The sequence below is a fragment of the Morone saxatilis genome, unplaced genomic scaffold (genome assembly GCF_004916995.1).
Source record: "Morone saxatilis isolate NCDOM2014 unplaced genomic scaffold, NCSU_SB_2.0 Contig20, whole genome shotgun sequence".
NCBI classification, from domain to species: domain Eukaryota; kingdom Metazoa; phylum Chordata; class Actinopteri; family Moronidae; genus Morone; species Morone saxatilis.
The window spans coordinates 4,283,193-4,311,179 of NW_023339763.1; the positions used below are offsets into that span (position 1 = coordinate 4,283,193).

Here is a 27,987-nt window from a genome sequence, read left to right on the forward strand (position 1 = left end):
ATTATATTATTATATTATATTATCATTATATCTCAACATCTACTTGGTACAGACGTTTGTGGTCTCCAGCCCCTGACGTTTAAGGGATAACTTCCCTTAAAAGTCAGTTCCCAAGCCATGGTTAGTTGGTTTAAGCATTTACATGGCTCATACTGCATGAAATTGAATTTGGAAAGGGAACATTTATTATTTTTGAGATTGCAACATCATACAGTTTCTCTCTGAAGATGTTTATTAAAATCATTCAGGCTCCATGGTCACCCAACTACAACCGTGCTATTCTTGTGTTAAGGGACAATTACACTCACAACCGGCCATTGGAGTGGCTTTCAGACAATCCAAATAAACACCAGCCACATCACATGCAACCCCACTGAAAGAAAACACTCTTTTAACCTCAAACTCTCCAGTAACAGAGACAGCCTCCAGTTAAATGCTAAGCAGAGGAGAGGCAGGTCTGTGCTTCCTGTGGGTGCTCAGACATCAAAGGTGCCAAGGAAAATGGAGACAGTAACCATGTGTTTAGCCTCTGAGGTTGTCTCTCTGTTGGGAAACATTTCTGCAGTTCATTTTTTATTTTTGTTAATATTCTGAGTAACATCCTCTTGAGGCAATCTCTAGATGGCTGCTATTTAGTCTCCAACACACAAACACTTGCCAAGTTTGACCTTAGTTAGAGATCTGTGCAAGAAAAGCATGGTCTGGCACTGCTAAAGTCCAAAAGATGCCTCCAGTTTGTCAAAATGTGTGTGAAAACAGTGTCCTACTCCTGCTACTATCACATAATTCAATACCTAGCGGAGGAACATAGTCTTTGCTTTACGTAATCTGAGTTTCACACTTTGTGCTCATTTCACCATTTTTTTTTTGAGGCAGTATTGTATTACCAAAAGCAAAAGGAGGGGTGTGAGACAACTGGATGGCAGCACATCCAGACCCCCGCAGTAAGATAGATAGATTACACGGGAGAGGCTTAGGAAATAGATGGATTCACTGATCAATGTGTCAGCACTGGTCTCTCCTCTCTTAAGTGCTGAAAGTAATCCGGAGTGATTTACAATATTGACCAGGAGGAAGGCTTCTCGAGCTGCCGGTTTCCAACAGCCCAGCATCTGATGTAACTCTCCCCTGTGCCCATCAGTTAATGGAAAGCAATGTGACCCAGGGCCTATAATTGCAAGCACAGATATTGTATACACTCATAGGGGTCAATGAGAAAATAAGCAAAAAGGAGATAAAAATGTTCTTCTGCCAGTGGTTGAATTTCATGTTGAATTGTCATATTTGACTGCCATCTTTTGTTGGGTAAGGGTAGGGTAAAGGATAAAGGTACAATAGAGTATGGATTAAGGTTGAATTAACTAATAATAAACAGAATAAGGATCAACCTGTGGGGTTTTGGGGATCAACCTTGTATCACATTACACTGTACATTGTTTACTTGTGTGTTCTGTCCTTAAAGAGTAAACATAATGGTGTGTTTCTCTGCTTTAAATCTCCTCTAACCTGCCTTTGACTGATTTCTGGCCTGGTGCCACAATACTGATGTAGTATGAAATCCAATATGGACACAATCTGATATGGTCTGCACACAGTATTTTATTTTGAAAATTGATCAGATTCTCTGTGACGTTTCTAATGTCTGACTTCCTGCCAGTGCGATCTGCTCTGTGCTGCCCGATCCTACTTGGAGCAGAGCGGAGATGTTTCTGAGACACGCCACAGTGCTTATGGTGGAATTCAGAGCATTGGCTAGAACGGGCGTGATAAGCACTGGCGACTGCGGTGGAGCCAGAACGTGTCACAGCCGTGTCCAGTGGAATTTGGGGATAAGGGCTTCATAAAACTGTAATAAGCCATCCACTGGCACTTCAAAAAATCCCTTTCAGCCATAATGGATCTCAAATATTTACAGAAAATCAAGTTAAACATATTTAAATTGTACTTTACAGATTTGCACGGATAGTGGAATTATTTATATTCCCACTTGTTAATGACAATCATTTGCGTTCTGGGGAAGAGTTAGATGAGAAGATCAATACAACTCTTATACAACGTTTGTCTGTTAAATATAAGGCTACAGCCAGCAGCCGGTCAGTTTAGATAAGCCCCCACCCCCAGCGAACCTGCAGAGGACAGAGATATATAGACAATGAATGGAGTCTTTTTGGACAACTTATGATATTTCCATGACACTCCCACAATTCTCATTTGTCACAAAGTGGGAATCTGGTCTCTCTTCCTGGAATGCTGTCATGTAAACAGTCTGGCTCCCATTACAGATTGGTTGAGAAATACATTCTGCTATGTAGATAGATAGATACTTTATTTATCCCGAGGGAATGTACCTATTTGACCCATTTCTACAATATTCTGATATTCCCTTGCCATGCCAGATACACTTTCAATTCCCCAGACTTTTCCAGTCTGGGATTACATTTTTAAATCCGATGATACTCCACAAATTCCCTCACTAGAAGGAGCTCTGTCCAACAAGCCATTTGTTATCCAACACAAAATCACTCACCAAAACTCGATCTCCAACTCGAAGATCCTTATCCCCAGCTTTCTTAACTGAACCACTGTCAGACATGTTGGACCCCGACTCATTGCCTGTCTTCACTGCGCTATTGAGTAGGCACTCTCTGAGTGGCACCACTACCCGCTGGCCAGCGGGGGCGCCACTGCCGCCCTGCTGAGTCTGATTCTGGGCAGAGAGTGAGTCAGTGGAGTGGCTGTCGCTTCCCTCTCCAACCGGCTGTCGGTTGAGCTTCGAGGGTCGCGTGAAGATGCCCTGGAGGGGTTGGCACTCGAAGTAGCGCACTCCGCCCACTGAACCATCGTTTTTGCCAACTAGGTCATTCAGTATCACGCCGGCCCACTGTCCCGGGGCAAACTGGGTCTCCCCCAGGTACGCGATAACTCCTGGTTTGACACCGTTGACCCAGACGTGTTCGCCCACTGTGTAATCCCCCAAAACATCGTCACCCTCTTCAGAGATTTTAGTTGGTGTGGTGGGCTTGAGTGGACAGTCTGGAGAAAAAGAAAAACAATATATATTATCTGCCATGTTGTAAAGCAGGAGCAAGTGTTCATACAACTAAAACAAAAGGTAACAGTAGCAAGCAACATGAACATTAGTGAAATGAAACTGATGTAGTAAAATGTGCTTGAAAACTAAATCAATACTTCTTATTGTAAAGACATTCTGTTGGTTATAACCCTCCTCATTGGAGGGTCAAGTTGTACACACTGCATACATTGTGAGAACATCATCATTCACAGTCCAGCAGAATCTGCGTCACACTATTCATCCTGTTTGACCGTGTCATGCTGGCAAAAAAAAAAAAAAAAAAAGCTTGTGTGGCAGCATCTAGCACAACTGTGCAGTTTGTGCAAGATTAGGCATTACTCTAATTCCTCCTGAAAAGTGGGTCAAAGAGACGGTATCTGTGATGTGCCGGTGATTAACCCTGCCTTGCAGCCCCTGTGATATCGCCTGTTTGACACATAGATGAGCTGGATCTCTGTTTTTTCCACAGCAGCCTGTAAACTGAGCAGGGCACCATTAGCACGCGGTCTACTGCACCGCACTGCCAGTAAATGTCTGTGTTTATCTGTGTATGTGTGTGTGTGTGTGTGTGTGTGTGCTCAGGAATGGTTGGTGCCAGGGCTGTCTCCCCAACACCCTAAGAGAAGGCTTGGGGCTCTGTGAGCCCCAATGGTTGTACTTTATGCCTCAATTGCTCCCATATGTTGTGATGTGAGACACATTTAGAAATGCAAATGGGTACAACTTCAAAGGTTTTAACTTGATGATCAGTATGAAAGTTTTTAGGAATGCGCTGCTTCTTGTTGTTTATTTTGGGGAAAACTGTTGATGACAATTTTGCTTGGTCCCGAGTGATTTTCTTAATAAAGATAAACTGCTCAGCTGCAATATATTGCAGGCTTTTAGAAGAGACATTTGAAATATTGTAAAATATTTAGTCTTCTCTGACTTTGGGAAAAAAGTTTGTTCTACACGTTACATAAATCAGCTGACCAAAAGATATCGATAATCAAAACATGGGAGCACTCTCTGGTTGATCAGTAATGTTTAAAAAGGAAAGTCGCCCAGGGCAAACTGTCATACAGCATCAACATCAGCCATAATTCACACTTCTTTGACCCACATTGCAGTGCTCTGCAGCTGGAATCACAGCTGGTTTATGAACGCCATCCAAAGCACCAGTGACAGTTTAAAAACCTTAGAAATCTTAACAAGGTCACAGTGGAACATTTTTAGTCAAGATTTGGTTGGATTTTGATTTTATGAAGCAGTCATGATCAAAATCAAAGGCCTGTCTCCTCTCGTCCTACCTCCAACCAACGTCCAGATCCACATAAATATTAAACACATTCAAAAGTAAATTTGCATGGCTCTCAATGAGAAGACATTTATCCACTTTGCAGTTTGTTCCACACATTACCGTAGATCCAAGCTCTTTAGCTATGCCTCACTTGCTGCCCTTACCTACAGGTTAATACTGAAACATTACTTCAGAACTTAAAGGCATCGGGTTATACCTGTCAGGCAAACCGAATCAAGATTACTTAGTGGCCATGATATAACACAGGATAACCTGACTAAACACAACAAACACAATTCCCACTCTCTGTAGGAACAATATGCTGTAGAGCTTTTAATATCATGTCAATAACTAAGACGGTTATCAAACTATCTTACATACTGTATCAGATCTTTCAGAAAAATGTTCACTTGGTTTGGTGTATACCACAAGAAGGGGGCATTCATGCAGACTCTTCTTGTGAACACAGTAAACACAACCCCATTTGAAGGCAGCATAAAGCAGTCACTGATTAAAGGTGGAGAGAGATAGTTAATTATTGAGTCTCATTCCCGAGTTATCAAATACTGACGCTTTGGCAACCCAGAATTTTTGCTATTTGAGGACCAAAGGCCACCTGTTGTGTGGCTCGCTCTGAGCTCTTTGTTTGTTTTCCATTTACCAGAACCTAAAGCTGGTTGGTAGTATTGAATATTGACTTGAAACTGTGAACAAATATTGACAGGCATCTTTAATCTACTCTGCAAATGTACTTGTTGAGATCTGTAGCTATATTGTTTTTGTGATTATTGATTCTAAGTAAATGTTAAATTACTGCTAGCTATAACTGTTTTGCAGTTACTCTTTTTGCATTTAGTCTCATGGACTTTATGTGAATGTTTACCTGATTATTAACTGTGTTCTACTTCCTGCTGTTGATCTGATAATACGTAGTTTCTTCCCGGCATGAAACACAATGTGAGACTGTATTTTTGTGAATCCAGTGTCCTTGTTACTGTACTAACACATAGCTTTCGATCTAACTCTTGTTTGTCTATCTCATTTTTCTCTTGTTTATACTATAATTTAGAATTCAGTGAGTATGTCCAATATTCAACTGCTCAAAGTAAAAACTTCTAAGGAACTCCAGTGTCTTCTATATTCATTGGAAGCGTGTTTAGCCCAGTGCAAAGCTGTGCCACTGCATGCACAGTGAGGGCTGGAGACATACAATTATTTTTTTTAAGGCATAGACCAGATCAACCAATGCAACATGTGATCCTGGCCAGCAGACCCAGGGTAGTGTTTAAAACCTGAGCTAACCCATGATTTGGGTTGCTGAGGCAACAGGAGAGTGAGGGCAAAAGGATCCTCGGCAGAAGGAAGACTGAAAACACAGTCCTTACTTTCACTATTGTGCTTGGCCACCTCCCACCATCCTCTGAATCCCACTATTCATCAGCTCTGCACAATGAAACCTCCACAGCTTCCTCCCGTCCCTCCTCCCCCCCCCAATTATGCCGCCATCTCTCTCTACTGTGGTTCCGCACACACACACACACACACACACACACCTCTTTATCTAGCCTCTTTAACTGTGGTTATTTATCATAATTTTCCACAGTGGCAATCATCTTCCTCTAACTTGTTATTTTTGTTTTAAATTGGACTTATCTGTTAGACTGGGCTGGCATTGTGTCGGTGTCTTCGGCGCTGGTTGTAGCAGCTGCCTAAGGCTGAGCGGCACAGACACTAACAGATGGAGGGGGTTGAGCTTGAATGCTTTTGACTTTTGGTGCTTTCAATTGTGCCATGTTTCAAGGTAATATTTTACACATTAAGGAAATCCACAACCAAAGTGTCATGTTGGACATTTGAGAGGAAAAAAAACAGACATTTAAGATCTTTCCTATGAGCACAAACAGGTTTTTAGGGATGCTGCTCTCCTTTAAATGACCAATTTATCATCTTGAGGTCTGACTTTCAGTAAATCCATTTTCACATGTGGCAGAGCAGAACATCGCTGTATTACTACCTACACTGCATTCTTTATGTCTTAAACAGCAGCTGAAGAATTCATTTTGTTTCCTGTTTGTATTTGGTTAATTTAGCTTCATGCTGCCAAGTTACAGGACATCTAGGACTCACGTGGATATTTTGGCAGGGATGGTTGCAGATGAGTGGTGGCGCAAGCAAGAGGGTTCATAAGAAAACTGAATTAAATTTCTGTCACTTTAGGCATGAGATTTGTGCTGTGAGTTACCTTCTTTGCCATTCAGTTCATAGGTTAGTCCCTCTATGCCCATTTAACCTCGCTTTTATGGTACAAGGCTGCAGTTTTCTAACAAAGCATGCCAGGGCTGTCTTGAAAGAGGACAGTAAACAGATAAATTAGATAAATAGCTCCACTATTCTTTGAGTGAGTTTGCCTTAAGTAACATTATTTAAAAGGACTGTACTTTCATTACATAATAATGATGTCAGTGAACTGCAAGTTACAGAACGACTGTTGCTATTAAGCAATTATAAGGTAAGATTCAGCATGCAGTCTTACCAGGTAATTCACCATTCAACTGTTATGGGACACACACAAAGGACTGAAAACATCCGAGGATCAAATGTGGTGTTAAAAATGAGGTAGGTCTCCCTTTAACATTACTGGGTGTGTCAGGCCATTGTGGGAAATGCTGCAAATACAATGACGGACTGATTTAATGTTTGTGAATATTGGATTTACAGGACTGATGCATCTATTTGTCAGGTTTCATTTGGTGGATTAGTCGAAAACAGATATTTCCTTCTGCCTATGTATGTGTCTCAATTTGATTCCTCCCCCCCAGATTCAATATATCCCAATATAAATCTTGCTATAAAATTACATACACCATCCTGGCAGCTCCCTTTGTGAACATTTTTATACATTTTCGTAGAGCAATTGTCTTCAAACCTCCCGAAACCAGACAGAGAACTGCTGTCACAATAAGAGACCATGATACGGTCTTAATGTTATGCTTTCTTCTTATGTGCAATCTTACTTTACTCTAAATAAAGTACATATCTATCTCTATGTCCTTATGCAGAACTTTATGCATGTCATCTACCTCTCTGCCATCTTCCCAGGCTCTTGCTGTTATCCCACTATAAACTTTAATCTAAAGCTGCTCTAATCTATATTAATAACCCCTCATTAAGGACAATACTGCAATGTGTTGATGTATTTTATCTTAAGTTCATCTTAAAGCTGCACATTCTTGTATTAACAAAGGACCAAATGAGCATGCGTAAAGTAAAAGGGGTCTCTCCTAATGACCCACGGAGGATTAAAACCCAGCTCTGCGGAGAGTTTTAACGTCTTTTATCTCACTCTCGCTGATCTAATCGCACTTGCTTCCAGATGTAGCAGGCCGACAGACAAAGTTAGCTAACGCCAGCCTCGCAGCGCCCGTGTTAACTGATTGTCATATTTGTCAGTTGTGTCTAAACAGAGACAAGCAGACACAAACACACACTTCCTAAAGAGGCCTCTCCTTGCAATCATCACTTTTGACTTTGTTGTTGCAGAAGAAGTGACACCCCGTTTACACATAATTCACGAGGTTGTTATAAAGATCAGCTGTACGTGTGATTAGAAACGAGCAGAGGAGCAGAATCACCTTTTTGACCTGTGCAGAGAAATGTGCCTGAACCAGGCTCACACTCAAGTGGGAAGAGACCTATCGAGGTACGTCCGCCTCCTGCGTGTTCCTGGTGTAACTATTACAAACTTAAGCATAGTTGAGCATTTAGCAGGCAGAGAAAGGGCCAGATAACAGTAAGTGGAGCGCAAAACGGAGCTCTGAATAAATGCCCGCATTGCTCCACGTCTGCTGAATGTGTATAAATGCAACTTTATGCTCACACACTCTGAATTTAAAAGGAATAAATCAATTCAGGTTCGAGTGGGATTACAGAAATTGGCTTTTTGGGGTGCAGTGAGTGCAGGTGTATACTGTACGAGGACTGTGGACTCCAGAGAGAAACAAATAGCTGAAGCTGTACGTCTCCAAAAAAGGCAACAGCCTCACGACTGCGACTGAGATATTTCTGCTGAGGAACTAGCTTCCAAGGTCACAGGAGACGTGGCACATCACGAGAGGTGGCACAGCTAGAAAGGAGGCTCGGATACGTTCCTCTGTTCACTCATTGACTACAGCTTTCTCCAGAGGCCGAAGCAGTTCTTTAAAATTCAGCAAACTCTGCCAACCTCCGACAGTGGCCCCTTCTCACAATCTTTCCCAGCTAAAACCAACAAACAGTGGGTTGAGATTTGGAGTAAGAGGCCAGGTCAGTGGTAAGATTATCTGGGGCAGAAAACGAATCCCTTCATCTACTCACCGGGGCATCAGCATTGTCCCACCAGTATCTTATTAGTGTTTTAGCCAACTTGAGGTAACAAGAGGTATATCATTGAAAAGAATAAATGAATCATGATAATAATGGATAGAAGTCATCCTCCTATTAGAAACAACTAGGCTGACTGACCAGCAGAGACACTCACACCAGAAATATGCCTCCCCTCTAAAAGGAACTGGTGGGTTCAAAAAAGGCTCCCATGTGATCTAGGTGCTGCTTGAGTATTGGACAGACCTGTTTTCAGCATGAAACCTTTTTTTTATTCAAAGGAATAATCTGTTAATTAGTAAGAGCAGTTTCTGCCTGTTAGCTGCTCCAGCGTTATATCAATCTTCTTATCAAATTCTTGGCACAAAAGCATATTTTTTTACTGCTCCTTTAAGATATCTCTCGTTATATTCTGACTGATAACAATGAACCTACGAGTCTTTGACTCTATATTTCCATTCAAATTATAACTAGTTGAAATTCTTCAATGTGGTATATAACTACATTCAGCACATTTAAAGATATCTTAATCATCTTTTTCATTCAACACTGCATTGGACATTTTGAATTGAATTTGAGATGATAGTATTAGATAGTCATAATTCCCTTTAAGATTAAGACTTTGTGCATATCCTTATATGCTACAACATTTATTTATAGATAAATAAAAAAAGCATTGAGTGATGATCCCTTATTACATTTACATAAAATGTTATACAATTACATACAATCACCATTCTGGTTCTATTTAGAAAGAGGATTCAATATATCACCAAATACACTGTTATAGGTAATAAATGAATGATGAGTATGTATGAGTATCTGTAATGTAAACGTCTATACTGATAAGATGACATGCAGATCTTACACCATTGGGAAATACTGTGAGCATCGTGACTGTGTATTTTCTTCTTTGGATAAACAGGATGTGGGCCAACTACTAATGCCATGTATGGTAGAAACAAACAGTTTAAACCACGAGCAAGAATTTAGATAAGCACTAGTCCCCCATATGGACAGCTACCTAACAGCTGACGAGCCCTGGGCAACAATCATGGATCCTGCATGCAACATCGAGGGATTAGGCTTTTTGAGCTGGTAATGGCCGATGATTTCAGAGATCACAGAGAGACACAAAGATGACCTCCAGGCCAAACACTGACTCGGATAAACAAATTCAAATGAATTTTTGCTCACTCTCTTTCAAAATGCTTATAAATGGCTTTAAGAAACCACGGAAAAGAAGGTGCTTATAATGCTTATACATGTGTTTTCTACCATTCAGGCAGCTTTTCAGTTAAGTCTTTCCACAGAAAAACAGACATTACCAATTTTGTAAAACACATATCTTATTATTATTTTACTAGATCCCATTTTCAAGTGTCAAATTAATGATACAGCTTTTAATATGTAGTGTTTATTTTTAAGTTTCAAAAAAGGATTTAAAAGTCCTTCTCATTTCATTCACCTAACATCCACAACTATATATAAGTATAATATAAGCCATTATGAACTGGAGTAGGACAGAATTCACTTGCAAGCATACTTCTAAGTAGCTTAGGTTCACCACTTAAAAAAAAAACAAAAAACATTAACTTAATATCAAATAACATTGCTGGCAGGGCACTAAACTAATTAGAAGTTATATACGGTTCAGCAAAGGAAACACTTCCTGTGTTGGAGGGACCTATATGGCTTCAGCTCTGTTTTCTTTCCCCTCGCTCTCGTGAAATTCCTCAGTCAACATGAACCATGACACACTTGTAGCTGCCTCTGATAAAAGGCCTCCAATGCACACTGATGCTAATGAGAAACAAGCACACTATCAGCCAATGAAGGCCGGCTATTCTTCTGTTCTGTTTGCGCCGAGCTGGGAGTGAAGCTGTAATTTAGCAGAGACAGAACTAACGTGCGTGTGAAGCTGGTGGGTTGGGGCTGTCATGTGAGCTAAAACTGGGGAGGATAAACAGTGCGGCTGCGTTTGAGGGTGAGAACAGCTGTGATTACTTTTTGCAGGCAGGGGTTGTCATTTTCATTCTGAATGTTTTTCAGTCTGTCTAATTTTGGTGAGTTGTCAGTTTTTCAGTAGCTGAAAGGTCAAAGCCGTGCTTAACACAGTCACTGTGTCCATATTTCACCTTTTCATTTCAGATCCCTGACAAACGGACAACGCTGGTGATTGTATATTTTTGTTTCTGCCAACAAATCTGATTAAGAGACCAAAACCAACTGTGCATTTGTCTGTCTTTCAATCCTTTCCTAATGAAGGAACAGCCAGTGCAACAGTGTGGCTAACTGATGTGTTTTTAATAGTTTTTGGACAACAATAGAGCTCTGTGGCAGACGGGAGTAATATATATCAGGCCTTGGCTACAAAGACAATACCTCTTTGTAGAAATGTATTAGTGGTTGTGCTCGTTTAATTTGTTGACGATAAGAAAAGTCTAGAGAAGGGGTGTCAAACTCATTTTAGTTCATACAGCCCAATTTGACCAGTAAAACCATTGCATAATGACCTACAAATAACAGCACCTACAAATTGTTGCCTTTTTGTTGGTGTAAAAAAAGTACAAATACATTCTGAAAACGTTAGAAGTAATGAACCATCCATTTACAAAGCCGATGAACAGCCAGAGATATCTTAAGAAAAATGAGTGCAATTCAAACAAAATGCTAAGTCACATGTATTTTGGAACTGAACAAACAATGTAGTATTTTAATGTGTTCTTTGCCCAGAGGACAAATCAGGAATAGCAGTGCATTTTATTGAAAAATAAATGACTTCTCTGCAATGCAAAGTCATCCAGTGGGCCGGATTGGACCCTTTGGCAGGTCGGTTCTGACCCACAGGACGTATGTTTGACACCACTGAGTATCACCACACTTCTTCTTTAAAATAATATCTTAATTATAATCCAGATGTGTTGTATTTTAGACGTTTGTCTTCCCTGCGTGTGGATGATAATGCCTTTAAGTGCTGTGTTTTGGTGCTGTGGGCCATCAAAACTAATTTCCCTAAAAGACATTCTTGGTTTTTTCCTTTTATGTCTTCTTCCTTTTCACTCTAAAAGTGCTATCTAAATATAACAAATCTGCTTTTTAGCAAACCAATTCTAAATTTGCTTAAAGCTGCAACAAGCTGTAAACACAACAGTGATCCGTTATCATCTTAAATGTTAGCATACAGTTGCTTATTTACACATCCAGCAGACATGTTTCTGACCACCTGATAAATGCAAGATTCACTCTCCTTTTAGCTCTCGTTTGGTCTCCACCAAATCCTGAGGTAAACAGTTTAGTCCTGGACATGTAACCTAAAGTGGGTTAAGCTTTTTCAGTCAAAAACAGCTGTAAAACCAAAACAATAAGCTTAAAAGTGACTAAAATGCTCCATAGAGCTGAGGGGAAGAGTCAGGTGATGATTCAGTGTGGATTTGACCCACCTTTACATTCCTTCATTCCTACATTCATTTAATCCACTTAAGAAAAAGATGAGTGCAGCTTTCAAAGATCACTACACGAGAGAGAAACTGCATAAAACCACAAGGCATCAGATTAACATCAAGTCTTTCTGGCTGATTATTTATCGTTTTATATATAAATATACAATATTCTAAATGCTGAGTGAGGCGTGCATCCAAACTGCTAAGAGCTAACAAGAAAAAGTGCCGATCTGTGTAAATACACTGTTAGACTAAGTTAAAGAAAACACTTCCCAGCTTCTGTGTGTGTAAGTAATCGAATGCAGCTGTGCTCTACTGAGTCATTAACGCAAATAAATGGACTTCCGGTGATGAGAAGGAACTGGAAGAAATAAATTCCTTCCATTTTCCACAGGGTCAGAAGGAGGAAGTTACTTACTGTCTTTAGGGACGACAGGGCTTGAAGTTCCACCCGCTGAGGTCCTTCCCACTGGGCTGGAATGCTTGGGCCCCCGGCCAGGGATTTTCAGTCCACTGGACTTGAGCATATTCATTCTACAGTAGCAGGGGAGACGGCCGGGACCTGAGAGCTCCTCCCTGGGTGATGAAGGCTTGTGGATCAGGCACTAGATGTGGGAGTGGCGGCTCTCGCTCTCCATGTTTAGCTGTCGGAATGAGAAAGGAGGGGAAAAGAAGGTCATAAATATAGGAACAATTAACAGAAATCACATGTGAATATGCAGAACGAGGGATGTGATCTAAAAAGATGCACGCTCATGTGTCACCTAACTTTCTAACCTCTCTGAATGGCCCAGACTGTCGAAGGAGAACAACTGAGAACCGGTTTGCACAAGAATATATGAGAGTGCATAACGTCTGTAGCTGTTGGTTCAGTACACAGCAGAACAATGCAAAGGTATTTAAAGGATTTCCACACCATATTTGATATTTTATGCATACTTAAGAGCTGTCCAAAGTATCATCTTAGTACCCCCCACTGAGGAGTAGATGAATCTGAGGGGGTCATAAGGGATGAGACAGAATAAAAAGTATATTTTTTCTGACTTTTATTCCTTTTTTCTCGTATCCAAGAGGGGAAAAAAACACTGTTTGGTTGTTGAACTACTCCTAACTCATGTCCACACTGGGCCATAAACCGTGACAAGACGTCGGAAAAATGTCGAAACCGCTGACTTAGAAGAAAATCTCAGTTGTTGATCTGTTTTTGTTTTTTTACAGCATGTGGCTTCCATTTATCTTTCTGGCCCTCCTGCTTTACACCCAAGTATAACGACAAAAAACAAAGAACCACATTGGGATTTGTTTACATCCAGGAATCTGAGGCTACTCCACCATACAGTTCCCAATACGCGGCCACTACAGGGGCTTATTTCTGGCTACGAATGTGTTCACATTTGTGTTGTTGGCTGCTCATTACAGCAAACCTAGAGGTAGAAACAGAAAATAATGAGAAGTGGGCTCTATTCCAAAATTGTAATATCACTTCAATTCAATACACTACACTGCTGTAGTACCCCTGAGCTGGAGCATCTCATTAAGGAACAACCAGAAACTGTAGTGGCAGACGAACTCCTACAGTTTAGTTGTGTCTTTGTCTAGTTACCTACACCTGACAATCCAACAGAAACCTCTAAAGGTAAAATATGACACCAACAACAAGCCTGTTATTAATGTTTCTACCACTACATCTGCCACACTGAGTGCACTATTATTAATAATAACACCCCATTGCCTCATATATTCCTCCATGGTTCATTCAACTTATCAATTTCCAACAGAGTAATAACATGACAGAGCCAATGTAGGCCGGTGCCCAAGTGGAGCATGGCCTACAAATCCTGCCCCCCCCGCCCAAAAACACAGCCTCAAGAAGATAATATATGCTTTATAAGCCTAAATAAACAGCCACATCAGGGGGGGGGGGGGGGGGGGGGGGGGGGGGGGGGGGGGGTGGTTGAGGCTTTTTAAAACTAACAGTGGAAATAGGAAAGAAAGCAAGAATTTTCCGGCATGCTAGTTTATCATTATTCAGAATATTTAACCTTCCAGATTAATAATAGAGGAACATTCTTTCTTAGCGCAATCAATCTGTTAAAGCTGTCGAGATGATGGTTTTGGTTATACAGAATCAAAATAGGCCTTTTAAGTGTCGCCTGTGGTTATTTTTTTTTCCCACTTTTTTTTTTTTTTTTTTTTTTGTTTTTTTTTTTTTTTTTTTTTCTTTTTTTTTTTTTTTTTTTTTTTTTTTTTTTTTTTTTTTTTTTTTTTCTTTTTTTTTTTTTTTTTTTTTTTTTCTTTTTTTTTTTTTTTTTTTTTTTTTTTTTTTTTTTTTTCTATGGCAAAGCTATCTTCACTGGCCTGCATTTATTTTCCAACCACCTGATTGAGTGCAAACGGATTTGGAAAAGGTCGGGTGATTATGCGCACTCCCCAAAATGTAACACATACGCCAGTTTGTCCATTGTTGTAGCTAATGCGGCAAGTGGTCCAGACGTCCTTCACTTTAAACATGGTCACCTCATCCTCCTCCTCCCGGGCCAAAATGACACAATAAAAAAAACAAAGCACATTAATGCAGGGAAATACTCACCTTTTCTGTGTGAAATAAGCGCGTCCGAGGGGTGTCCGACAACCTGGGCGGGGGGGGGGAGGAGGCAACTTTCAATTTTCTTGCCAGGAAAAGGGGGATTAGTGGTTGCCACTCCCTGGGATGCAAATATGGATGCTGAGCAGAAACCGAAAGGGAGAGTCAGCGTGGATGCACAGCGTCAGCAGCACACCGGTGATGGGTTCAGCAGCTAGTCTGCCGGTTCGTTGTTTCCTCTCTCTCCCTAGGATGAAGAGAAGCAACCCACGAAGACAAGCGACATGTATCGCTGTGTTTAGACACCGAGCAGCGGCACACACGTCCTGACGGTCCCCGACGCGAAACGCAGCATCAGCAACACTCCAAAAAAAAAAAAAAAAAAGCCAACTTTTCTCTCTGTCTGGCTCTGATTTAAACACGGTCTCGATCCGGACTCCCGGTAACCGTGGCTGTTTTTTTTTTTCGGGCCTCTCTTCCTCAGCTCTTGTCGGTGTTCCCACACTGGTAATGGATTTCTTGCGTTAGCACAGCCTTCCCTCTGACTCAACCCACCGGCTAGACTGAACAAAGGGGCTGGGAAGCAGAGCCTCCTGGGGGTATGATGAGAGTAAACTACAGTCTAGCTCATCCCCGTGACGTTCTCCGTTTGAAAGCATGGGGGTTTTAAACTGGCCAGTGCTTGTCGGTCAAAATGCGTGACTCCCGAAGCGTGACTCAATACATTTCCCAATCATTGGTGCCGCTTTTTTTATTCGGCGTCAATAAAATCGTCACAACAACATTTTTTTTCGCAATAATTCGCATAAATGCCACATTTCTGACGCGGCTGCCAGTGTTCGTTATCCGCCTTCGCCTGTGCCTCTTCAATTAGAAAACATCTGGCGTACCAATTATGAAAGTAAAAAAAAACACACGTATGCACTTCTGTTGAAAACATCACGAGGTAGCCGAATTGAAAAGAGGTTCATAATAGTTCATAATAAGCTATTAATTCACATAAAACCACTAGTGCACTTTCATAAATAAGTGAGGAAACATTAAATAGATGAAAGTCTCATTGAAGTTTGGTGCTGCGTTCTCTGACACCCAGACACGGGCACGTTGTAGACAGTTTACAGGCATATCTGAAACATGTACGTATGGAAGAATGATAGGGCCAATTGCTCAGTTCACACCCAATAGCCACGGTCAACACGTGAAACCCACATACACGCGTGGGCGATTCATTCTCATATTTGTCTCATTCTGTGGGTGGGGCCAAAACCCCGTCCATATGGATCTATTCGGCTTTTCCGGCTTGTTTTAATAGGTTGGGATTGGTCAGTGGACCCAGAAGTCCACAACTAGGGGGACACTGTGATTGGTCAGCTCGTTGCTCCTGGGAGTGTCCCTAGTTTGACAGTTGTACCGCGAAATAGAGACCTCTACTGCTGCACTGCTCACACTGCTGCACTGCTCTACTCCACTGCCACTGCTGGAAGTCAGTACAGGTTACTTTGCATGTTTGTCTGTGTAGCCTGTATTGATTATCATTTATTAGTGTTAATATTAAGCAGCAGTAGCTCAGTGTGTAGGGACTTGGCTTGGGAACCCGAGGGCCGCCGGTTCAAATCCCACAGACCACAATGCGGAGTGTGGACTGGCTAAGGCTGGAGGAGGGTGCAGTTTCACCTCCTGCTGCCCTGCCGAGGTGCCCTTGAGCAAGGCAACCTAACCCCAAGGAAACTTGGCTCATGGCGCTGGCTAACGTGGGCGATCCTCACTCACCCATGTCTCTCCTTGTCGCAGCCACATGTGCATGAAGTGGTGTATTTCAGCCTGTCGTGCTGGTGTGTGTGTGGTGTGTGTGTGTGTGTGATAATAAAAAAAAGAGTGAAAAGAAGAATTTCCCCAATAGGGGATTAATAAAATGTATATCTTATCTTATCTTAAAGGAATATAGTTTCACATTTATAGCTCCTCGCTGATGGTTTTAGGTATAAATATTGCTAAGATGTGATAATAAGATATAGACTATTGATCCCACATTGGGGAAATTCACTTAACAAAATCTCCACCTGTAAAGCTCACTAATTAATGAATAATAATTCATTAATATGTCTGTGTTGTTAGTTTAATACGCTCAAAAACAAAAGTGTAAAAACAATGCGATGGACTATTTCTTGGTCGGGAGCAGTTACTTCCTGGAGTCTCCACTGGTTGCCTGGCAACTGCTCTTGGAATAGTCCAGCACTTAACCCGTCGTTAAGGACAGTAAGGCAATATTAAGCAAACACGATGCCACCCTGGAGGCAGGGCTGGATGATCTTGTTATCTTAATAGACCAGTGGGTAGGATTTAGTGGCAACTAGCTGCAGTGGTGTGTAGATTACAACCCCCTCGCCTCACCCTGTTGTTCCAAGTGTGTAGAGACTACGGTGGCTGTGAAATCCGTGAAAAAAAGCAAAAGTTACAGTAGAAATGTGGCGTTTCAACATGGCAGCCAGTGTAGAAGAAGCTGCTCTTCCTGTGTAGAGTAAAATACAATAACTATTATTATAGCTTTATATTATATGCATATTATTATATAATATGTTACACACTGGACCTTTAAAGCTGCAATAACTATTAACATTAACCTATATTAACATATTGACAGTGGATTGGTGTAAAATGGCGTTGCTTATGGTGAACCCACAGAGAATTATTAATCTCTGTAGTTCCCCTCAGCTCTACGGGGCATTTAAGCATCTTTCAGCTCATTTGGTTTTATGGCATGCAGCTTGGTTCAGTCGCACTGCTCTCATGAACCCTGTTTCCAGCCACAGGAGGCTGCTGTTTTCATCAAAAAGGCTCTGATAATCCCATTTACTCAAGTACTGTTACTTAAGTACAATTTTGAGGTACATGAATCTTTTCATTTTCTGCTTCTTTATACTTTTACGCCACCACAGTTTAGTATTGAATATTGTACTATACTTGCAGATTCACATAAATAATACAAAATATAATCAATCAATCAATCAATTATGATGTATGATTACAGGTTAAGACACGATAAGATGGGGCATTCATCAGCTGCAACATTAAAGTGATGTACACTTTAATTTCTGTATGTATATTATTCTCATATGGGCCATTCTGTATAATGAGTACTCTTACTTTTGGTACTTTACTGATACTGTTGTACTTATACTTTAATACATTGTGAATGCAAGACAAAGATCTGAGTATGTCTTCCAACAATGATTAGCAGCTATAGCTGTACATTTTTCAGGTGATGAGAGATATGATAAATGTTAATGTTGCTCCATGTCTGCTAGATGTATTAATGCATACTTTTGTGATGATTATTATAATAAACCAAGCATTAATGTAGCAGATATGGTGTCCTGCACTAAACCTATTTTAAAGCATACAGTGAAGCACATCTTAGAGCTGGTACCCTGCATTCGGTTGTGGTTATCAACCACGCAACACAAACCGGGCACTTAACACTCTGGTCATGCCCATACACTCCCTTTAGCTGCCAGAGGAGGGAACACAGAGGCCTTCTAACAGTGTCCCACAACCTCTTACATCCCCGTAGAGGGTGACAATATGGATACTTGATATATACTATACACTACTCTAAGATAGCAGGGATGACCAATACACAGTCTGCATTGGTGAAGGGGAGGGCAGGTGAAGGGAACTTGAAACAGATTGAATATAATAATAATGACCACCAGAATGAGCAGCAATGTTGATGCTACATGGAGCAGTTATATATAAGTTATACGGTTAATGAGATAGCCATGGGGAGTGCATGGTAGCTCACCTGGTAAAGAGAGCGCCTCAGTCCTTACCACAGCGGCCAGGGATCGATTCCCTTTGCTGCATGTCATCACCCCTCTCTCTCCCCCCTCTCCTGTCCATCTTCCCCTGTCCTATTAAATAAAGGCATAACAAGCCCCCAAAGCATCTGATATCTTAAGAGTAGTGTTGGTATGTGTCAGTATAGTTTTTAATATTGACCACTAGAGGTCTCCAAAGTTCTGTAAATAAGTCTTTATGTTATTATAGTATAATTATATGACACTTGTCACAAAGGAGGGGGCATTACAGTAAAGCAGTGAACATCATTTGTGTGTGTGCTGTGACCCTGGATCACACCTGAGTGTTTGATTTGGCACACCTCTAGCTACTGTTAGGTGGAATGGATGTGTTTACAGAGCACGGATGAACTAATATGGAAGATTAAACACAGGAACTGAGCCTTATACTTCTAAAAGGCATCGTGTCCTTATTGCTGCAATGGTGTTCCCACAATAACACGTTTGAACATGTTTGTTAAGTAATTAAAATATACAGTCTCTAACATTTTGTTTTGTTGTTGTTTTATTTTCCTACCACTGGATTTTTAAAATGATATAAATTCAGAGAAAAAATATTTGCAGGATTAGGACTGAAAAAAGCCCCTGATTTTACCTTTTTTTAGGGAGTGATACAACAGTTTGGTCTCTGATGAACTGATCTTAATGGAAATCTACACAGTCATATAGAAGGAAATAAAATAAATGAGAAACTATCTAAGAACAAAACACAATGCAGTATGAAAAGCAACAAACTTCTGTTGATTTATTGTGTATATATAGGTCTTTTTATCACTCACATAACATCACATCAAGGTTAAAGTCCCAGCACTCTGCTTTACTCTTATCATCTGCTGTTTGAACACAGACCTAGATTCAAATAAAGAAGTTCAAAAAGCCTCTAACTAGCTCATTATTGCCATCTAGCGACAGGACACACAAACTACACCCTCCTCAGAGTATTAGAACTGTTCAAACTTTTCAAGATCTAAAACCCACAAATTTCAACTAATTGAATATATTTTTTTCTCCTGTCGTCTTGAACCTTCTTAAACATATTCAATTATTTCCTTTAAATTGTTAAATTGTTCAAACTGTGGTTTTCCTGGTGACAGTAACATCCTTATGGCGGATCTCTTTTACAGTACTGTACAGAAACAGGATTAGATTATATGTATAATATTTTATCCAGAATGAACCACAGGCAAAAAAGGAATTGTAGTGAGAGGATTGCAAACACACACATGCAGTATACTGTGGACATGTGCTGTCCTAAATACATTTTGGAATGGTTCTCCCTCGCTCTCTAGAGACACATTGTTAGTCATACCTGGGGTATTGCCTGGAGACATAAGAGAAAAAGAACATAAATACTCAGTGCTTGGCAGCTGCCAAAAAGCAATAACACTGAACTGGCTCAAGAAGAAACCTCCATCCCATGACAGGTGACAATAAATAATCTAAGCAATCTACTCAATTGGAAAAAATACCTTAATGCTGGGACTACAAAATGAACAATTTACAATTTCAGTCAGTTTGGTTGAAGGCAATTGGAGGAGAGTGGCTCAGGAGTGGCTTACCTTAGGGACAGGTAGTGGGTGGAGAGCTTATGGGAATCAAAGTAATTATACAATCTTGTTCTTGTTCATGTGTTGTATATATATATTTTTCCGATTTTATGTTATTTTTCCTGGGTAATCTGCACCATCAAGATGACTGATATTATTAGGTGAGGGTTGGGCAGGAGAGCAAGAGAGCTGGGTGAACTGGAAGCATTGATGGCACTGCAGCATGACCACGGAGTGAATATTGACAGGGCTAACGAATGTTGGTAAAGAAGAAGTAAAGGTTCTGATTACTTCCTCCACCACTGGTGATGATCAGCAGTTTGTAGTCCAGCATGAATGAAATGAAAGCCAGTGAGGTGAGGACAGAATCTGCGTTATGGGTTTAAATGTGTGGTTCCTGTAAGAATTATTGCAGCTGCACTTTGGACTAATTTGAGTTTTTTGTGCTGCTTTAAAGAAGACCTGAGAACAGCACGCTACAATAGCCGAGTCTGGAGGAGATACATGTATGAATGAGATTTTCTGCATCTGATTGTATTGAAAAAAGTCAAAGTCAAAAGTGACCCCCAGAATGTAACTCTACACTGACAATAGTCTTCTTTCGACTTTGTGACAACACTTTGTGTTTGGCCCTCTCCTGTCAACATTAATGCACCCCATGCCAAAATACAAGTCTATAAAGAAATGTTTTTCACAGTTTAGAGTAGAAGAACTTCACAACTTCCAGCACCTTTGGGGTGAACTGACACGCTGACTGCAAGCCAGGCTTTATTGCACAGCATCAGTGCTTGACTTCACCAATGTTTATGTGACTGAATGGGAGCAAATCCTTGCAGCCGGATCCCAAGATCTTGTGGTAAGCCTTCCCATAAGAGTGGAGGTGGTTACAGCAGCAGCTTAATTCCCATGGTTTTGGAATGACATGTCCAGTAATCACACAGGGGTCTACTGTTCAGCTGTCCACATAGTTTTGGTCATAAAGTGCGTGTTGCCCTGTTTTAGAGTACTTCACAAAGTTACACCTCCACAAATTTGTCTGATTTCAGTGGTTACGGTGTTTTGATTTGCATTATGCTGCAATATATTGTATGTTCCTCTCATTCATTCATATAGCTGACCACAAACCAGTCACAACAGTATAACAAAGGGTCTCTAGCTGACCTGAGCTGCCTCATTAATATGCAGTGTGTCAGGATAATGCCTCTCTGTGATTTATAATAATGGCTCAGTGTTTCTGAGTGTGTGGACGTTGCCCTCTCAGTCCACTTCACGAAGGGGAAGTGACTGGATTACATGCTAATCCCATTATGATGCTGCTGCTACATGAGGGCCAGTTGGAGGGATTAGAAACTAAAGGCTCGAGCGTCAGGACAGAATCAGCGGCAAACTGGGTGACTGTTACTACTGACACTGATACAGACACTCATGGCACATGGAAACAGTTTGGATGACACCGCCACTGGGAGTATGTCTCTTTATCTGTCATCTGGAGATACACTGACAGGGTATGTATGGTTTGTTTTTATGATTTGATGGTTTTGTAGTACTCAGCATCAGCAGTCTTCAATTGGACAGCCCAGCAAACGGTTGATGGATGATGACGCGCAGGAGGCAGCCAAGTTTGGTGTCAGCAGAGCAGTAAATTCACAATATGTTATGGCAGGGTAACAACTATGTTTGTATGGAGTCTAGAAGGTGCCATCAAAATAATGCTAAACATGTACGGTGTTTAAATATAATCGATTATATTAAAATACAGATAATAAAAAAAAACATAACAAATTGATTCAATTAATTTGCATATAAATTATGCATCAATAAACTCACAATAAATGATTAATTAATAATAAAATATTGAAATGAAATTGCAAAAAAATGCCCTTAAAAAGGGTTTTAAATTTGACGATTCATTATTTACAAATGTGCCAATCATATTACATCTTATTCATCATTTGTTTCTTGCTTTAACATTTACAGTTTATTTTGTTATTACTTGGATCTAAAGAGAGATCATTTAAAGTTATGTAAAGTTCCACCAAAGTCCCACCTACCAAGCAGCAGCAGGAGCAGTGAATGGTCCTTTTTTGTCAGTCAGGTTATAATGAAACACATGATATATTCGTGTGGCACACTGCAGTCTACATAACCTTGAAATTACAAAAAGTAAAAGTGAGTTTTTCAGGCACACATTGTAGAAATGTTGATTGAGTTTGTGTATATGGGTGCAGGCAGGCCTGGTGTAGCTACCATTGAGGGCACTGAGGTCAAGTCTTCGTTTCTGGGAATTTGGGGGGCTTTAACAACTAGAAGAGGAATTAACATTTTATAATTACACATGGTGGGTTTTGAAGGCTAATTTCTGAATTCTAAATATCTCTAAATTTGACTTTATATTCAAAAATACTCATTTAGAAAACAAAAATAAAGTGATTTAGTATTTCTCACCAGAACTATTTCCTGCCGGTGTGGAGAAGGCTTTGTAACAGCATTTAAACCATCATGTAGGAGCATAAAATGTATAGAAATTATAGTAGGACATTTAAATGAAGGAATAGAATGAGAAAATGTTCATATTTATGTGGTGGCTTATCAAAAATATCTTTGTTTGGAGTTGCAATGGGAAGATTTTGGGTGACTGACTTTGTATTTGTAAAAGTACCTGTTTGAGGCTCTGTGTGGAAGGGAGACACTGACATATTTGGTATATTTTGCTCCTAGAATTAATTCTTTACCATAGCATAATTGTCCACAATGACAGTAATAAGCAGTCAGATAAGTATTTCCTTGAAGAACAAATGAGTTCTTAGTAGACTGGCTTGTTGTTGGACCTTCCTACTACATTATATGTGCATAAAACACCCACAAATGTGTCCAATTTTCCTGTAAAACACTAATCCACAAACATCCATATTTGAATCACTGCCCACATCTCTGATTTGTTCAGTGATTCAGAAGTAAATATGTCTAGGGAAACAAAAAGGCAGTTCGGTAAATATTAAACACAGGATTGCTTCAGTGATTAATGCGAAAGTTTGCATACTGTAAACATGTTGAATTTACTGTCACTAGGCTACTTAATTATATATTATTCCAGGCTTATTTCAGGATTTAATTCAGGTAAACAAACATATTAATCAAAGTTTTTATGAGTGCACAATTACCCAAAAGATCTGACTTCAGTTCCTCCCAAAACCAGGGAAAGTAGTTCTCACTAATGCTAAAACACACTTTATATCTTTATATCTGTTATTGTTAATATCAAGAATTTATCTTCTCATTTTAAAAATGAATGCAAATTTTCTGCTATCATTTGACATTTTGTATGCTAAAGTGTTAGCATGGAGTGTCAAGGTATAACAATTAAATGGGTATGTTGATGTAAAAGGAGGTTTAGCTAAATGAATATTGTTGAAAAATGGCAAAAACCTAGACAAAAAACTCATTCAGACATTTGAAACACAACGAGTGAGTGAACAAATAAAAATGGACTGAATCAATGAACAAAGTCATGAATTCACTGACTGAATAAAGGAATAAGAGAGAGGGGAGCAAACTAGGAAGGAGGGAGCAAGGAAGGAGGAATTGTCTCTAGATTAAATTAAATTAAGATGAAAACAAATTATTTTAAAAGAAATAAAATCATTCCTCATTCCTCTTGCTTCGGGCTGCTTTATTCCATTGCTAATTTTAATTAAGAATACAAAAAGAGAAATTGGAATTTCTGCAGACTGAACAGAGACCCCATAACATGAAAGGAAAACAGTTTTTTAGCTCTTTTCATTAAAGTAATATGACACTTGCTGAATTAAACATTTTTCACTCTAGTACAGAAAACTAATATCCTGAAATATTCACACTCTTACAGGGGTTTGCTGAACATTTTGTCTTTTAGGACGGAGCTGCTGACGACGGTGTGCTGCCAATTTTGGAGAAATGACCAGTGAGACAATGATTAACCTGGCTGCCAACGAGGGTGTATGTGTGTCACTGTCAGAGGTGTCAGTGTCAGTGTGTGTGTACATGACAGGAGGTGAAAGTCTGGATGACGGACATAGATAACAAATAAAGCAAAGCATCTGACACAGACAGAGCCGAAGGACAGAGACAGAGAGACAATATGCAGGAACACAGACTGTGACAGTGTTTCTTCTCCTGCATTATTGCTGTTTTGAGTGGATAGTCTTTTGTAATAGGCAGTAAATCAAACTCAAAAGGATTGTATTTCATCTTAAAAAGCATTTGTTCTAAAAGTGTTTTCTGGCTCGCTTGGTCCAATGCAGCCAGCAGGGTATAAGTGCCATTTACAAGTACAGCAGCAGCAGCAGCAGCACACAAGCTGCGACTATGTCAAGGTCTGAGGAAGCAGTCAGAGTCTGATAGAGCAAGAAAAAAAAACATTTTTTTTTCTACTGGAGAAGCGGGAACAGGTTCAACAGAAATACCAGTGGTGAATAAAATCTGTGCAGGCTGCAGGCTCTACCTTCTCATCCTCTGCTCCAGCTGCAACTTCAGCTCCTGCAGCAAACGAAAATAATCAAATCCTCAACTAGTCCAGCGTCTGGCTCCATAACCTGCGGCAGTCTCAGGTAATACATAAGTGGGCTGTGTGTGCGTGTGTGTGGTACTGTATTTTCAGGTGACAAGATGTTTTGAGTCTATGAGGTATTCAGCAGACACAATAATGTTAACACCTCAGTAAATGCATGTTAAGTTAGAATTAATACAGTTGTTTTTATTAGAAAGATGGATGTGTTGGCTTGAATGCCAATTAGGAGCATTTGAATGAGGTCTGGCAAACAGCACTTGAGTTTTCAAATCAACATGAGACAACTAACAAAAGAGTTTCAAAAGGGGCAAATCATCGGCTGCGGCTGCACTGGTCTAAAACAACGCAAAAATCTGGGGAACTATCTGTAAAATAAACACATACTGCACCAAAAAGGAAGAAGACTGGTCAAATACTATCAACACTAATATGACATGCAACCTATGTGACCTTCATTTTTCATGAAGTATTGATGTAAATTTGACCACTCAGTCTTCTTCAGATGAAGCATGGTTTGGGTTTAAATGTAGTACTGTAGTTTGTTGAGGTTGTTCTGGCTTATTAACTCAGTCCCAGATGGACTTTGCCACATACAATAACACAATTCCCTGAACACAGATAATACCGCTTTAACGTCATATCGTACTCTAACATGAGCAGCCAAGCCAGGCAGTTTAACCTTTCACATCAATCTATTAATCCAGTTGTAAAGTAGCCTAAATAAGTAGGCCTGATTCAGAGATAACGGGAGTTTTGAATGGATCATGATAGAACATCTCCCATGGGATAAAGGTTTATAAAAGTACCAACAAACCAGTGGCAAAATGGCTGAAACCCACCTTTTGCTAGCAGTTACATCTAATTAAAATATAAAAAAACACTACCACAGCTGGTTCAGTTTATTTAAAAGGAGCTAGTGTAACACACCACAGTTTGTATGTGATTTCACTTGTGAACAAGCAATTAAAGTTAACTAGTTTGCTATCATGATAAAAATAGCTAACTTGAAGTATTTTTCTAGTGTGGCTAGGCTAGTGGGAATATGAACCCTCTCAAGTCAGAAGAATGGGAGGTATTTAATGTTCTGTTATGTTATCCAAATAAAATGAAATGAATTAATGGTAAAATTAACTGAAAATTAAAAATATTTTTTTTTTTTGTCAGCTAGCAAACTAGCTTTTATTTTGTAAATGAAGTGTATCACGTTGTTAACCTGCTTGACAGTTCCCGAGCTAACAAAGCCAACAGTTGTTTGTTCAGTTTAGCATTGAAGTGAGCGTTCAGGTTGCTTGTCATAGCAGCAGTTAAAGTGACCTGTTTGACAGATAACAAAGCTGAACACCAGTTGCTCATTCTGCTTAGCTAACCTGAAGCTACAATCTGACAGATTTCTAAGTAACTTAAATATAGAGAAACATTTATCAGACTTTTTGGAACATGATTGAAACATTAACTGACAGAAACAACAAGGCCCTGCGACATCATGTAATGCTCTCACCCTAGTGACTGATAGATATTATGCCATTATTGCACATCGTCACTTTGCCATAATTAAACCAGTCAAAGAACCGGTGGTCGTATGAGGGTTAAAACACTGTGGATGGAATATTAAATTTGGGTTTAACCTTGAAAGATTGACTATGACTGACGTGAAGGATCATATTTATGACTTGAATGTTGATATGAAAGCTATTTTATAAGAATCAGAATATGAACATATAAATTACACCCCTCTGCTGCAGACAAATGATTCTTTATAGGTTCAGCAGGAGCTGATGCCGCTGTGTCAGGTTGTTTATCTCCTCTGTGTGTTTGCATTTGGGTCTCCTCTATCACAGTTGTTGCCATGGCATCAGCAGCTCTGGAGCTGATGGGCTTTTTCTTGGGCCTGCTGGGGATGCTGGGGACCCTGGTCGCCACCGTGCTACCGTACTGGCAGATTTCTGCCCACATCGGCTCCAACATTGTCACGGCCGTGGCCAACATGAGGGGCCTGTGGATGGAGTGTGTCTACCAGAGCACAGGGGCCTTCCAGTGCGAGACCTACAACTCCATGCTGGCTCTGTCCTCCGACCTGCAGGCCTCTCGTGCCCTCATGGTCATCTCCCTGGTGTTGTCTACCGTTGGCATTGCTGTGGCGGTCCTGGGGATGCAATGCACTCTCTGCTTGGAGGGCTCGGGTGCAGTTAAGAGTCGCGTGGCAGGCACTGGCGGGGGCCTGTTCCTTGCTGCAGGTTTCCTGTCACTCATACCAGTGGCGTGGACCACACATGAGGTGGTCCAGACTTTCTACCGACCCAACCTACCTGCCAGCATGAAGTTTGAGCTGGGGGAGTGTTTGTATGTCGGTCTGGCCTCTGCGCTCATCTCCATGCTGGGAGGGGGGATGCTGTGCGTCTCATGCTGCGAGGAGCAGGACGGCGGGCGTGGAAGACGCCTCGGCGGAGGGTATCCATATCCAGTCGGAGGCGGCATGCCGGGCGCAGGTGTACGGACAACCTCACAGACCTACCGCAACCCCACCCTGCAGGTGGGGGGCATCAACACAGCTAGCAGGGGGCAGATGCTGGTCCGCAGCACCAGTGGCAGTTCCCAGCTGAGCACACATGAAACGCAGGGAGCCAAGAAGCCCACTGCAGCAGGATATGACATCACAGGATATGTCTGAGGCTACTGTCACTCCATCACACCTTTGTGTAAAATGTGTAACTGTAGCAAACTATTTTACAGTTTTGTCTCTGGGAGTGTTTGATCTTTTCCTACGACTGCACACGTTTATAGGCGTAAGATGTCATACATTTCCACTACTTTGATAGCAACTCACCTATTATGTAGAAAGGCCACGAAAATGAGCAGCAAACTACACACACAGAGGTGCTGAAGATGACTTCCAGACTACCCCTTGATCGTGTTTATCATTTCATACCACATGCGTATGGCATCGTGTCTGTGAAACCAGGGTTTGTGTGTAGGTGCCTGGCAAGTGTATATTCGCAACATTTGTGAAAAATATTATAACACACAATATAACACATTTGAGGGTGTTCACTGCCTCACTGCCCAGCCACACCTAAAGGTTTGGTACCACATGGTGCCTATTGACAAAGTACAACATGTTATGATTGGAGGTGCACTTTCACAAATACATTTTTCAAAGATCCAGATTACATTACAGACATTTGCGATCATCCTAACCTCAGCTGCCGTGTTCTTTCTCTACATTAAGCCAAGCAGACACTCACTATTGTAAGAAAATAAAAATAAAAAGTGTATTTTAATGGCATCGTATGTCAAATTGA

The 27,987-nt window shown here is 40.6% G+C and overlaps 2 protein-coding genes across 6 annotated transcripts in view; one reads left to right on the forward strand and one right to left on the reverse strand.

Moving 5' to 3' along the window:
• The window catches only part of clip2 (CAP-GLY domain containing linker protein 2), a 42,175-nt gene extending 26,826 nt beyond the window's left edge, over positions 1-15,349 (reverse strand). For 3 of the 5 annotated variants that reach the window (XM_035666528.1, XM_035666526.1, XM_035666525.1), the window contains exons 1-3: positions 14,745-15,349; positions 12,573-12,798; positions 2,528-3,033 (exon numbers count right to left, since the gene is read on the reverse strand). In XM_035666528.1, the coding sequence (XP_035522421.1) occupies positions 2,528-3,033; positions 12,573-12,687 (621 nt within the window). In that variant the 5' untranslated portion in view covers positions 12,688-12,798; positions 14,745-15,349. Of the gene's footprint in view, positions 1-2,527; positions 3,034-3,260; positions 3,520-12,572; positions 12,799-14,744 lie in introns of those variants that run through there. The other 2 variants (XM_035666529.1, XM_035666527.1) reach the window with 2 other exon arrangements.
• An 11,185-nt stretch (positions 15,350-26,534) lies between these two features.
• Positions 26,535-27,544, forward strand: cldn2 (claudin 2). The gene has a single exon (XM_035666880.1). The coding sequence runs from the start codon at positions 26,535-26,537 to the stop codon at positions 27,354-27,356; it is 822 nt and encodes a 273-aa protein (XP_035522773.1). The 3' UTR covers positions 27,357-27,544.
• Positions 27,545-27,987: the final 443 nt, after the last annotated feature.